Here is a 13397-nt window from a genome sequence, read left to right as displayed (position 1 = left end):
AAAATAAAACTGAAACACAAATGAAACTTTTATTTCATCTTTTAATGATTTTCATCTTTTGTCCTGAACTCGATAAGAACTTTTTAAAATGAGTGTTTCTTGAGATAAAGAAACATTCATCAGAAATTAGTTACTACTTCAGTTTCTTCATTAATTTTTAATGAGAGTTAAGCACACTTTTTGTATTATAAATAGTATGTACATAATGATTTTTACATTTTTTTCTGTTTATCCATCCAACCATACATCCACCCATCATCCATCCTCCTATATAGATACCTAGAATGATGTTTAATAATGTTAATTATAACTGGTTATTTCTGGGTAGTGGACTTTGGGGGAATTTGTTGTTTTATTACACTTTATTACCTAAACATTTATAAGAGGATATACAATTTTTAGAAAGTAGTCATTCTCTAAAATGGCAAGAAAGAGATGTTATAATTTAGTTAGTACTATTGAATTGCCTCAATTATTCCAGTGATAAATACGAAAAACATACACCAGGGGGGAAATCTACATATTTCACATAACATAATTTAACCATTTCTTTCTTTTTTTTTTTTTTTAAAGATTTTATTTATTTATTTGACACAGAGAAAGAGAGATCACACAAGTACACAGAGAAGCAGGCAGAGGGGGAAGGGGAAGGAGGCTCCTTGCTGAGCAGAGTCTGATGCGGGGCTTGATCCCAGGACCCTGAGACCATGACCTGAGCCCAAGGCAGAGCCTTAACCCACTGAGCCACCCAGGTGCCCTCTTTTTTTTTTTTTTTTAAGATTTAATTTATTTGACAGAGAGCGAGAGAGAACAAGCAGGGGTAGCAGCAGACAGAGGGAGAGGGAGAAGCAGGCTTCCCGCCAAGCAGGGAGCCCGATGCAGGGCTTGATCCCAGGATCCTGGGACCATGACCTGGGCTGAAGGCAGAAACTTAATGACTGAGCCACCCAGGAGCCCCAATTTAACCATTTCTATTAAGTCTTTTGCTCTCTGAATTTTGTGGTAGAGTCTCATTATTTTTCTACATAAATCGCCAGCTTTTTCTCTAATATGATCAAAAATAAAAAGTTTCAAAGTTGAAATATTTTAAAATCTTTTAAAAAAAATCCTCCATTTCCATCTCTCTGACTCCTTGCAGCTTTACTCCAAGAAATACCTTTAGCTGACAACTAATTGGGCATGCTTAATAAAGCAGTACAGATTTGAATATTATAAGACTAAAAAGCTATAGGAAAAGAAGCCCCAATTCTAGGTAACTTTCCCTTGCTCCTAGCAAAGGAACTTTCCTATAACACTGTATCTACAGAACTTGGGAAAAGACAACTCAACCATGAAAGCTTTTGTCCCACTCCTAAATTCTCATATGATTCAAGCAAAAATGTATTTGGATAATTTCTCTCTTCTTATTTTAGCATTTAAATATAGTCAGTCTTGGGGCGCCTGTGTGGCCCAGTGGGTTAAGCCTCTGCCTCTGGGTTAGGTCATGATCTCAGGGTCCTGGGATTGAGCCCTTCATTAGGCTTTCCGCTCAGCAGGGAGGCTGCTTCCCTTCTCTCTCTGCCTACTTGTGATGTCTCTCTGTCAAATTAATAAAATCTTTAAAAAAAAAAAAAAGCCTCTGCCTTTGGGTCTGGTTCTGAGTTCAGATTCCTGGGATTGAGCCCGCATCAGGCTCTCTGTTCAATGGGGAGCCTGCTTCCCCCACCTCCACCTCTGCCTCTCTGCCTACTTGTGATCTCTGTCTGTCAAATAAACAAATAAAAATCTAAAAATAAATAAATTAATTAAATCAGTCTTCATTGTTTGTGGATTCCTTATTTATGAATACAGCTACTCATTAAAATGCATTTGTAACCCAAATTAACACTCATGGTGTTTTCCTAGTCATTCATAAACATGCTGCAGAGTAGAAAAAAATTTGAATCACCTGACATGCATGTTTCTAGGTAGGAACTAAACAAGATGACACTTTGCCTCATATTTCAGCTCTCATATTATAAATAAGTGTCCTTTTCACAGTCTCTTTAGTGCTGTGGTTTTCACATTTTTGGGCTTTTTCTTGGTGATATTGTTGAAAATGACCCCACCCATACTGTTGAAGTACTATCTAGTGTTCCCGATTGCAAGAAGCCTGTGATGTGCTTTATGGAGTAAATGCATGTATTTGGTTTCATTCAGGCACGGGTTATAGTGCTATTGGCTAGGAGTTCAATGTTATGAGTATATATATTAAATTAAGTATATATATATTAAGTATATATATTAAATAAGGTGTCTTTGATAGAAACACACATAAAACAATGTTATGTATTGATCAGGTGGCAAAAATACTGTGATCTACATAAGTATTTCCCTTAGGAACAATGTCTCAGTATTTGCCAATGCAGTGTTTGTGGCAACTTTATAGAACATAACTACTGTGAACAATAAAAATTGATTGAGTAATATATATGCATTAATAAAAAGACATCACTCAGAAAAGAAAAAAAAGACATCACTCAGAAAAAAAAAAGATATCACTCAGAAAAACCCATCAAATTCTATTATATACTGTTAAGAGTAGAAAAAACCGAAAAACCCACATTAAATATAATTCCTTCACAGAATTATACCTTTAATGCTAATAGTGTATTTAATTGATATGAAGATCATTTTTAACTTTCTAAAGTTTCAGGCATGACAAGAGCAAGAGCTTCAAATCTTGAAACCAGGTCTAAGGTAGTTTGTAAAAATACATTTAAATCTGTGGTGCCTGGTTGGCTTAGTCAGTAGGGTATATGACTCTTGATCTTGGGGTTGTGGGTTCAAGCCCCACAATGGGTATAGAGAGTGCTTAAAAATAAAATCTTAATCAATTAATTAATAATAATTAATATATTATATCTATATATGTATATATAATTTTTCTAGTAGAAAAATTAACACTATTCATACTATGATGAAAAGTATTTTCAGAGTTTAGTACCTAAAGACAATTCAAAGGCTACTTAGAAGCTATGATATTGGGGCACCTGGGTGGCTCAGTGGGTTAAAGCCTCTGCCTTCGGCTCAGGTCATGATCTCAGGGTCCTGGGATCGAGCCCCACATCAGGCTCTCTGCTCAGCGGGGAGCCTGCTTCCCCCTCTCTCTCTGCTTGCCTCTCTGCCTACTTGTAATCTCTGTCAAATAAATAAATAAAATCTTTGGGAAAAAAAAAAGTTATGATATTATAGCAATATAAAATTAAGTTTATAATGAGAAGATGTACAGAATTTATTGAGTTTGGGCTTTGTTTTTAGCATATGAATTTTCCTCATGTATCAGGTTTTGTTATAATTTTTAGAGGAATAAGAAGAAATCTTACACTGAAATAATCAGTACTACCAAAAACAGCAGTGGTATTTTAGGCCTGTCAATAATTTTATCTATAATTCTAATCTCCCTTAGTATTTAAACTCAAGAAAGGTATGTCAGAATTTGATTAAAATAATGGGTAGAAATACTGAAATACTACTATCTGCAAAACACAAAAGTTGTATCTCACATATAGTAATAATTCAATAAATGTCCATTATTGAACTGAAAAATGAAAACATTATCACATTTCAAATAGAGAGAAAGCCACTGGATATTCACGCATTTGATATGCAAAAAAAATTTACCTTCTATGTACTTTAAAAGTCTTTGAGGAGGTAATAAAGGGAATCGAATTGGTTCTAGCACTTCCACCACATGTTTTCTTCTTTTTCCCAGGTCCTTCAGAATCCATTGCATAGCAGCTAAGAAGACCTGGTATTCATCCTCGATACTGAGCTCTTCGCTTCGCAAAATTTTGATCAGTTGATCTTTTGTAAGCGCTAGGAACTCCTCCCCACTGTGAACCTCCAAGAAATGGACATGAATGTAGTTTTCTGTGAATTCCAAAAGATCATGGCAGGCAATTTGCTCAGAGAACTGAAAGATTCCAATGCAGTTCAATGGATCAACTTGTCCTTTTAGAAATTCACAGCACAGATTAACAACTTCAGTCAACTGTAGCATGTCTGCCGCAACAATCAGCTCCTGGACATTATTCACACCTATGTTCACTATACCTAGGGAAGTAGGGAGACAAAATAACCAACAAAGTAAAAACAAACATTTGACTTATATTAAAAAAGCATTATATTTAATTCCACTGATAAAGCTTAGTATTTGGTGAGTAGATAGATCCTAAGTAAAAAGGCAACAAAGGATTTGTAGAAAGAGCACAAAACTTAAATGATGATACCTAACATTTATGGAACACTTATAATGGACAGAAACAGTAACTGTTTCATACATTTATTTAACTGTCACTACAACCCATATAATAGTGTTATTATTTTTCCTTTTTCTATCAATTAAACAGAAATAGAAAGTTTATTTACTTTATTATACATTTAAAAAATGTTTTTAGGGGCACCTGGGTGGCTCAGTGGGTTAAAGCCTCTGCCCAGGTCATAATCCTGGGGTCCTGGCATCGAGCCCTGCGTCCAGCTCTCTGCTCAGCAGGGAGCCTGCTTCCTCCTCTCTCTCTGCCTGCCTCTCTGCCCACTTGTAATTTCTGTCTGCCAAATAAATAAATAAAATCTTTAAAAAAAAATGTTTTTTAAATAGGCTCCACACCCAACATGGAGCCCAATGTGGGTCTTGAACTCAAGATCCTGAGATCAAGACCCAAGCTGAAATCAAGAGACAAACGCTTAACCAACCGAGCCACCCAAGTGCCCTCAAGAATCAGAAAGTTTAAATAACTTGTCTCAAAGTCACATGGTCAAGTGATTGAGGGTAGAGACTGACATCAAAGTCCATGCTTTTAACATAAGGTTATATGCATCTAACATTTACTGAGGCACTGGGATGAATAAGACAGGGTCCCCATCTTCAATTTGATAAAGTGCCATACAAACATTATTCTTTAATGCTAGGTATAACCAAGAGTTCATGACATATGAGACGTTATTAAATACTTTTTTTTAAAGATTTTAATTATTTATTTGATAGAGAGAGATCACAAGTAGGCAGAGAGGCAGGCAGAGAGAGAGAGAGAGAGGAAGGAAGCAGGCTCCCTGCTGAGCAGAGAGCCCGACATGGGGCTCGATTCCAGGACCCTGGGACCATGACCGGAGCCGAAGGCAGAGGCTTTAACCCACTGAGCCACCCAGGCGCTCCTTAAATACTTAACATTTAAGTAACTACGTACACCACTTTCTTTCTAGATGTCTTTACTTTTATATTAACATATATGACTTTGGGAGAACACTAAATAGTTAATTATATTTAGAATGGAAGAAAAACCCTGTAATTCTCCTATCTGATAAGGATAAACTCTCCATTCAGTCTTATATTTCCCTTAATCCCTTTTAGGATATTCACTCCACTAAATTATTTGGCTTAAGTTTGTATTTCCAACAAGATTTATAGTCTGTTGGGGGAAGGCTTTCCCTTTTATATTCTCAATGCCTACTGCCCACTAGGTACTCAAAAATTTGTTTTAAATAGGGGCACCTGAGTGGCTCAGTGGTTTAAAGCCTCTGCCCTTGGCTCAGGTCATGATCCCAGGGTCCTGGGATCAAGCCCCACATAGAGCCCCACATCGAGCCCCACATTGGGCTCTCTGCTCAGCAGGGAGCCTACTTCCCCTTCTCTCTCTCTCTCTGCCTACCTCTCTGCCTACTTGTGATCTCTGTCAAACAAACAAATAAAAAATCTTTAAAAAAATTTGCTTTAAATAAATGAATGCCCAGGGACACGTGGGTGGCTCGGTCATTGGGCGTCTCCCTTCAGCTCAGTTCATGATCCCAGGGTCCTGGGATTGAGTCGGCATCAGGCTCCCTGCTCAGCGGGAAGCCTGCTTCTCCCTGTCCCTCTCTAGCTGTCTCTCCCTGTCAAATAAATAAATAAAATCATTGATAAATAAATAAATGCCCAAAGAAATTACGGTGAGAGGAAGAATATGGCTTATTGAATGCAAACAGGGATTCCTGAAAGAAAGAAATGGAATCCACCATGGAGTAAATGGTAGTGGTTGCAGAGAGAACTGAGATAAGACTTAGCTGAATAAAATGAGAATTCACAACAAATTTGGACAAGATCATGGGTTGTAATCTATGAAGACTGAATGCCTGCTACTGGATAAAGCCAAGAGTTACTTGAGAGCAATAAAAAGAATGTCCTATAACTGTACAAGGCTTTATAGATTACAAAAAACACTTTTACATTTAGGAAAATTTATCTCATTTAACCTTCACATGAATTATGAAAATTTATCCCCACTTTACAACTAAGGAAAATGAGGCTCTCACAAGCTCATTTCAGATTTGTAAGTACCTAAATTGCACTACCTATAAAGCTCTGAGAAGGCAGAGCCACTGCCTGCTTGTTCACTGCCATGTTTAGTGCTTAGCTCACATAAAGTATTCATATGCGATACTTGCTGGCTCAATCAGTACAGCATGTGACTCTTTTTTTTTTTTTTTTTAAAGATTTTATTTATTTATTTGAGAGAGAGACAGTGAGAGAGAGCATGAGCGAAGAGAAGGTCAGAGAGAGAAGCAGACTCCCTGTGGAGCCGGGAGCCCGATGCGGGACTCGATCCTGGGACTCCGGGATCATGACCTGAGCCGAAGGCAGTCGTCCAACCAACTGAGCCACCCAGGCGTCCCCAGCATGTGACTCTTGATCTGGGGGTTCTGAGTTCAATCCCCATATGGGGCATAGAGCTTTTTTTTTTTTTTTAAAGTATCCATAGGGGCAACTGGGTCACTCAGTCAGTTGAGTATCTGCCTTCAGGTTAGGTCATGATCTTAGGGTCCTGGGATCGAGCCCCACATTGGGCTCCCTGCCACTGGGAGTCTGCTTCTCCCTGTCCCTCTATCCTGCTTGTGCTCTCTCTCTCTCAAATACGTAAATAAAATCTTTAAGGAAAAAAAAAAAAGAAGAACCTTGATTTTGTTGTGGGTGCTAATTGTGTCCTGATGAAAATTACGTACCTTAACCTCATTTACAGATAAGGTTGAATTTTTTACTGTTTGGCCAATGGGATATAGACAGCAGTTACTGGGTACAGCTATCAGAAAAGCTTAAAAAAAGAAAAGACTCAGCTAGCAGGACCTTTTGCCTTTTTCCCTTCCTCCTTCCACTGGCTGGAATTCAGCAATCATGAGATTAGCACCTACAAGCTATAGATGGCAGAGCAAAATGTTGGGAGAATAATAGGATATTAAGGACATCATGAAGCCACCATACCATCCTTGGAATGCCTACTATGAATTCACTTCTGTGGAAAAATAAACTAGCTTGTTAAGCCACTTGATATCCTTTACCAGTAGCCAAATTCTGTTCTTAATTGTGATACCAATTTTAACCTTAAATGTCAATATTCAAGAATGTTATTTCTCTCAGATATGCTCAAAAGCTTTTATTTCTCTGGGTTTTACTACTTTTTATTTATTTGATGAAGTGCTAATCACCATTATGGTGACAGTACCGGGAACATCTTTCACTAAGTAGCTCTTGTTGCTACCCTTAGACAAGAGGCAGAATAAACATCTTGTAGCATTTCTTCTGTGTTTATGTAGCTCAACACTAATTCCACTGGATTAATATGTGTTAATTTACACTTTGTAAATAAGAGAAGCAGAACATTTATGAAACTGTGTTCAGCTCACACAAGTCAGTTAGAAAAGGTTAAAAAAATCCTTCGATGCTAATTTGTACATTAGACAATAGACAGGGCTGCACGACTTTCAGTAAATAAAACTGAATAGTTTTATAATCATCTTTATAATCTCCAAATTAAGAGTTATTTTCTGATATTTTCCAAAATGTAATAAGAAACAACACAAAGAAATCTCCTTTTGTCATTTTCCAGGTTTAAATACCAAGCACTAAATAAATAATACTTTATGGGATCACCTAATAATTTCCCACAAGTAGTCCTTTAAGGAGAGCATGATGACCAAACAGTCTTTTGTTTTCAAACATTTTTTCTGATTATATTATCTTCACCACAGGAAAAAACTTCAAGGCAGAAAAGTACAAAAATGAAAATCACACATTTTCCCACAGACATACACTGTACTAACACTTTAGTGTCTTTCTTTCAAATCTTATTTCCATGTATATTTATTACATATCATATAAACTTCATACTTTTTTGTGTGCACTTTCTAACATTATCAAAACTTTTAAAAAACATTTTAAAAATAAAAGTTTTAATTAAAATACATACACGTTGATTACAAATATTTTGAGGGGGGAAAAATAAAGATTTTCCATATTCCAGGGTTGCCTGGTTGGCTCAGTTGTTAAGCATCTGCCTTTGGCTCAGGTCATGATCCCAGGGTCCTGGGATCCAGCCCCTCATCGGGCTCCCTGATCAGTGGGAAGCCTGCCTCTCCCTCTCCCACTCCCTCTGCTTGTATTCCCTCTCTTGCTGTCTCTCTCTCTGTCAAATAAATAAATAAAATCTTTAAAAAAACAAACAGATCTTCCATATTCTGTCATCCAGAGATAGACACTTATCAACATTCTGGTCTTTTTCCTGTGCACCAAGACAAATGATTTTTTTTCTTTACAAAATTAGAGCGGTGCTTATATTCAATTTTTTTTCATTTGAAATATTGTAAACACTCTTCCATAGTATATATTTAAATAATTTGAGAGATCTAAAAAAATATTTCATGATCCACACATATGCCATAATTTATTTAATCATATAATCTACTGAGGGATAATTAGATTGTATTCAATTATGTAGTTATAAATAATGTTACAGTAAACATCCTGGTACATAAATATTTGCCTGTATCACTAAGTAATTCCTTATGAATAATTCCTTCCTAGAAAAGGAATACTGGGTCAAAAGATATGAAACTTTCAAACACTCATAATAACATATTGTCAAATTACTTTCCATAGAAGTTGTATCAATTTATATTCCCATTGCAATGAATGAGTGATTATATCATTCTTCACTCAAAACTTTAGGCTCATGTAACATACCTGTATAAATGAAATCTAGAAGTATTTGAAAGATTCCAGCTTCAATTCCTAGAATTTGTACAACATCTTTTGAGGACTCTTTCATTCCTCCAGTGAATAAAGCTGCAAAGTAAGGACTACTGGCAGCCAAAACCAGCCGATGAACTTTAAAAGTCTCGTTCCCAACTTGCAGCTGCACATCACAGAAATGCTCTCCATTCCTCATTTTATTGATCTGGGCCAAGATGAGTTGGGCATGTTTATCAGATGAAAATGGACTATTACCAGCCTTGGGACAGTCCTCATTAGCCATGTTGACAGATTAATTAAAAGGACTGTTGCCCATAATCTGATCCTACCCTGAAAAACAAAATAGGAGACCAGAAAACATATTTTTGTCTTTAACATGTCTTCTATTGACACACATTCCCTATCCTTTAGCTTAAAATCTACTTAGGGACATAAAATACACACAAAACAAATATGGGTTTCAGGGAAGGGAATAAGCAATGGGGCCTAAAATAAATGGAGAATGATTCATGGTAGAAATGGGACCTGACTGGATGTTGCAAGATAAAGATTAACATCTGAGGAGAGGGCATAAGCCCTTCTGGGTGAAATAAATAAAGAAAGAAAAGGCACAGGGGCACCTCGGTGGCTCAGTTGGTTAAGAAAAGGCACAAAGGCAGAAGTTTTTGTACACTGTAGTTAAGAAAGCACATACTCTAACCAAAATGAATTTTCAAAAACCCAACTGTGATCGGGCCAACTGTCTGCTTACAAACCTTCACTTGGCACACTTCTCTTAGTACACAAAGCCCTTCAAATCTCACCTCTGTCTATCTGTCCAGTCCTATCTCCCATACTCTTTTTTGAACTTAATACTCCAACAAAACCTAACAATTTGCAGTTCTCTAAAAGTGTCTCTTTCAAGGCATCCTTCCCCACCTTTTCCTTTTGGGTCTTTGTTATAATTCAAGACTCTGTTCAAACATAATTTCCTGCAGAACCTTCCCTGTTCCTCTCTCCTCTGGATTTGGTGGCCATCCTAAACTCACCTATTTTTTTTTTAAAACTTACCTATTTTTTGGCTACATCACACTATACTTTGTCAGACACTACCAAACCTATTTTCTACAGACACATATATTCTCTGAAATCTTCCTGAGAGTCTCTTAAGGGCAGGGACTATCTTTCATAGTAGTAGCACCGGTACCTAACATATATTAACTTTTCAAATATTTGTGAAATGAACGAGTACAATGAGAAATAACAATAGCTTATGTTGTTTTTGTCTAACTATGATAGCTTTTCCACACATTTTGCCAATTGCAATCCTCACAATAATTAAGAGGTGGGAAAAAAAGATATTGTTATTTGAAATGAGAGAGAAGGAAACTGAAGCTCAAAGTTTCCCGAAGACACAGTGTTAGTATAATGACAGTCTCAGTATTGGAATCCAAGTCTTATTACTTTAAATCTTAGGCTATTCCCACCATATCACATGCATAGGAATTATTAGGACAGGTTATAGAGAAAAGGCTTTGAAACCCAAGGACAGAAATTTAGCCATTATAGACTCAAGAGTAACAAGACAACAGTCATGTTTCAGAACTGTTATATGAACCTTCCAGGGAATGAACTGAGAGGTAGCAAAGTCCTTGAAAACAGCCTTATACAGCCTCAACAATGAAAATGGAACGGATGAATCCAACTTACTTTTTAAATAAAGAAACCATGAGATCCAGTAATGTAATATATTTGGGGATGAAGCACAAGGGAAATCCAAGATGACTATGGTTTTGTAACCTAGGCATCAAAGGGAACTAGTAAAAAGACTGACAGAAAGGTGTGGGCTGATGTTAGAAAAAAGTGGTTAATTTTATAGCATTCAGTCAAACTCATCAAAGTAAAACTAATCATCATGATTATCTAGGAATTGAGAAATCTGATTGAGAAGTTCCAAGACAGCTGCTAAAACTTCACATTAGCATTTACATAATGTCAACATACTACATTTAATTGGCATATAAAAGCAAACGGCATTTGTCTCTATACTGAAATTTGATCTGCAGAATATTATCAAACATCACATGGCTGTTAGGCTTTTCTTCTGTTTCAGATTTCTTCCCGTTAGACCCCAGCGGCTTGATTACAAGGTACCTCCTCTGCCCCCAACTTCAAGGCATCAAGCACAGCCACTGAGCTAAAATGCTGCCTCCTGCTGAGTTCAGTCAATATCCATCCACTCCGGTAGCAGACAGCAGAAATCCTAACGTGTTACCGTGCTTCTTAGTAGTTGCTGACACTATCCCACTACCAGTGAAGAACTTCATTCCAAAAGGCGGCACATGTGTGACCGTGTTTCCAAAAGGAAAGAGCACAACTCCGGGACACTGCATATGGATGTGAGGGACGTGCCTCAAGAGACCTAAACTTGAAAGGGAGAGATTATCAGGAAATGGTGGAGATGCCCAGAAGAATTAAAGAGGACCTGTGTTTGGTGGCCTTGACTTTACTCTTCAGAGCATCGGGAAGCTGCTTCAGCAAAGGGTGGCAGAAAAAACAAGCGTCAAGAAACCGAGGTTCTTTGTGTCTGAGTCGGGGACCTGGAGAGTTACCCCTAAGCTGCTGCGACACTACAAGCCGATAAACATTCGGCGCTACCTAAATGGCGGAGAAGGCATCTCCCACTTGTCCGGGGATATCTGACCGGCTGGGGGCTCAGCCTTCGGATTCCCTGGTGGGGGCGGGGAAAGGAGAGGCAGGAGTCGACCAGACCAGACCAAGCGAAAGGTGAGGGCGAAAACACTTGACTATCAGAGGCACGCCTGAGCGGCCAGAGTAAGCGGTTCCAGAGGCTCCTCTCCTCTCCTCAGGGGTCCCAAGAGCCGTAAGAGCGAAGAGGTCATTCCCAACCCCGTCACAGTCGCACCCGGACGCAGGCCCTTCTTACCCGCCGCTTCCCCTTCCCGCCGGCGCCCGCTAAGGCCCAGCGCGCGCAGTCGCTATCAGCGCCGGCGCCGAGAGGGCGGGGGGAGCCCGGCTGGGCGGACGAGGCGGAGGCGACTGGGTACTTTGGCCGACGGAGGACTGGAGGTGAGGCCGGGCCTGCTGACAAGTGCCTCTAGCGTGGCGCCGTCGCTAGTCGGGTTGCGCGTGCGCAGTGTTCTTACGCTGGCGGGTAGAGGCGACACCCAGAGCCGGATGGCTGTGACCCGCGCCTGGTGTTGGATTCGCAGCAGGCGAACTGCACAGCTACGAGTCCAAGCTCTTGCCTGTTGGGGCTGGCCTGCTCGACCGTTCCCCTCAACCTACGTTCTCTCCATTCTTGTGGCGTCCCAGATAGCCAGCGAACTTTAGTGTTTGTTTGTTTTAAGATTTTATTTATTTGACACAGAGAAAGATCACAAGTAGGCAGAGAGGCAGGCAGAGAGAGAGAGAGGGAAACAGGATCCCTGCTGAGCAGAGGAAACCCCCCCTCCCGCCACGGGGGGCTCGATTCCAGGACCCGGAGACCACGACCACGACCCGAGCGGAAGGCAGAGGCCTAACTGACTGAGCCACCCAGATGCCCCGAACTTTAGTGTTGAGGAAAGACAGAGATGAACCCCCCGGCGCTGCGCTTCTATTCTTTTTTTTTTTTTTTTTAACTTGAGATGTTACTTGACGTGTAACTTTAGCTTCATGTGTACAACATGATTCGATATTTCTACCTTCTCTTATTTAAAAAAATCTTATTTATCAGAGAGTGCACGCACACAAGCAGGCAGAGTGTCTGCCAGAGGTGGAGAGAGAAGCTCCCCGCTGAGCAAGTAGCCGGATGCGGGGACTCGATACCAGGAGCCTAGGATCACCACCTGAGCGGAAGACAGGGACTTAACCGACTGAGCCACCTAGGCGTTCCAGTCTCTTTATTCTTTACCATTCACTCAGATCATTTTCTAGGTTTGCCTAAGCCTGGCATTTGAATGGATGCCTACTTTGAGGGAAGGGAGAACTCCAAACATCTAGTTCTTTTCACTGTTGAACCTCGTAATATGTCACGTTCATGATTTTCAAACATTTTGACCCCGGCCAACAGTGAACAAAAACATTCTACTTCAAACCCAATAATACCACATACGTCTATAGATGTATATATCTGAAACAAAAATTTCACAGAAAAATATACTTACTGCCAGCAATTCTCTAAATTTCTATTTCTCCTTTTCGATTCATTACCGAAAAGTGCTAAAAGAGACCCATTGTCTGAAAAATTATTATCCAAGACTTGGAAATGAGCAAAAGCAATTATTTGGGTGCGCTTTTACTGTAAGGCTGGGCATTGCCTAGCAGACTTTGGAAGGATTTGAGTCCATAGGGACCTCTGACTTTCTATTGACTAAACTATTTTGCAAGAAAATGGGTA

At 39.2% G+C, this 13397-nt stretch overlaps 1 protein-coding gene across 4 annotated transcripts in view; it reads right to left on the bottom strand.

Annotated features, from left to right (window-relative positions):
- IPP (intracisternal A particle-promoted polypeptide) overlaps nucleotides 1-12338 on the bottom strand; it is a 51905-nt gene extending 39567 nt beyond the window's left edge. The window contains exons 1-3 of one of the 4 annotated variants that reach the window (XM_047726007.1): nucleotides 11943-12338; nucleotides 9008-9346; nucleotides 3643-4074 (exon numbers count right to left, since the gene is read on the bottom strand). In XM_047726007.1, coding sequence (XP_047581963.1) covers nucleotides 3643-4074; nucleotides 9008-9299 — 724 coding nt within the window. In that variant the 5' untranslated portion in view covers nucleotides 9300-9346; nucleotides 11943-12338. The remainder of the gene's footprint in view (nucleotides 1-3642; nucleotides 4075-9007; nucleotides 9347-11942) is intronic. The other 3 variants (XM_047726009.1, XM_047726010.1, XM_047726008.1) reach the window with 3 other exon arrangements.
- Nucleotides 12339-13397: the final 1059 nt, after the last annotated feature.

Source organism: Lutra lutra, chromosome 4 (assembly GCF_902655055.1).
Source record: "Lutra lutra chromosome 4, mLutLut1.2, whole genome shotgun sequence".
NCBI classification, from domain to species: Eukaryota; Metazoa; Chordata; class Mammalia; order Carnivora; family Mustelidae; genus Lutra; species Lutra lutra.
Note: the sequence above shows the minus strand (reverse complement) of the source record. Positions and strands in the feature narration are given on the sequence as shown.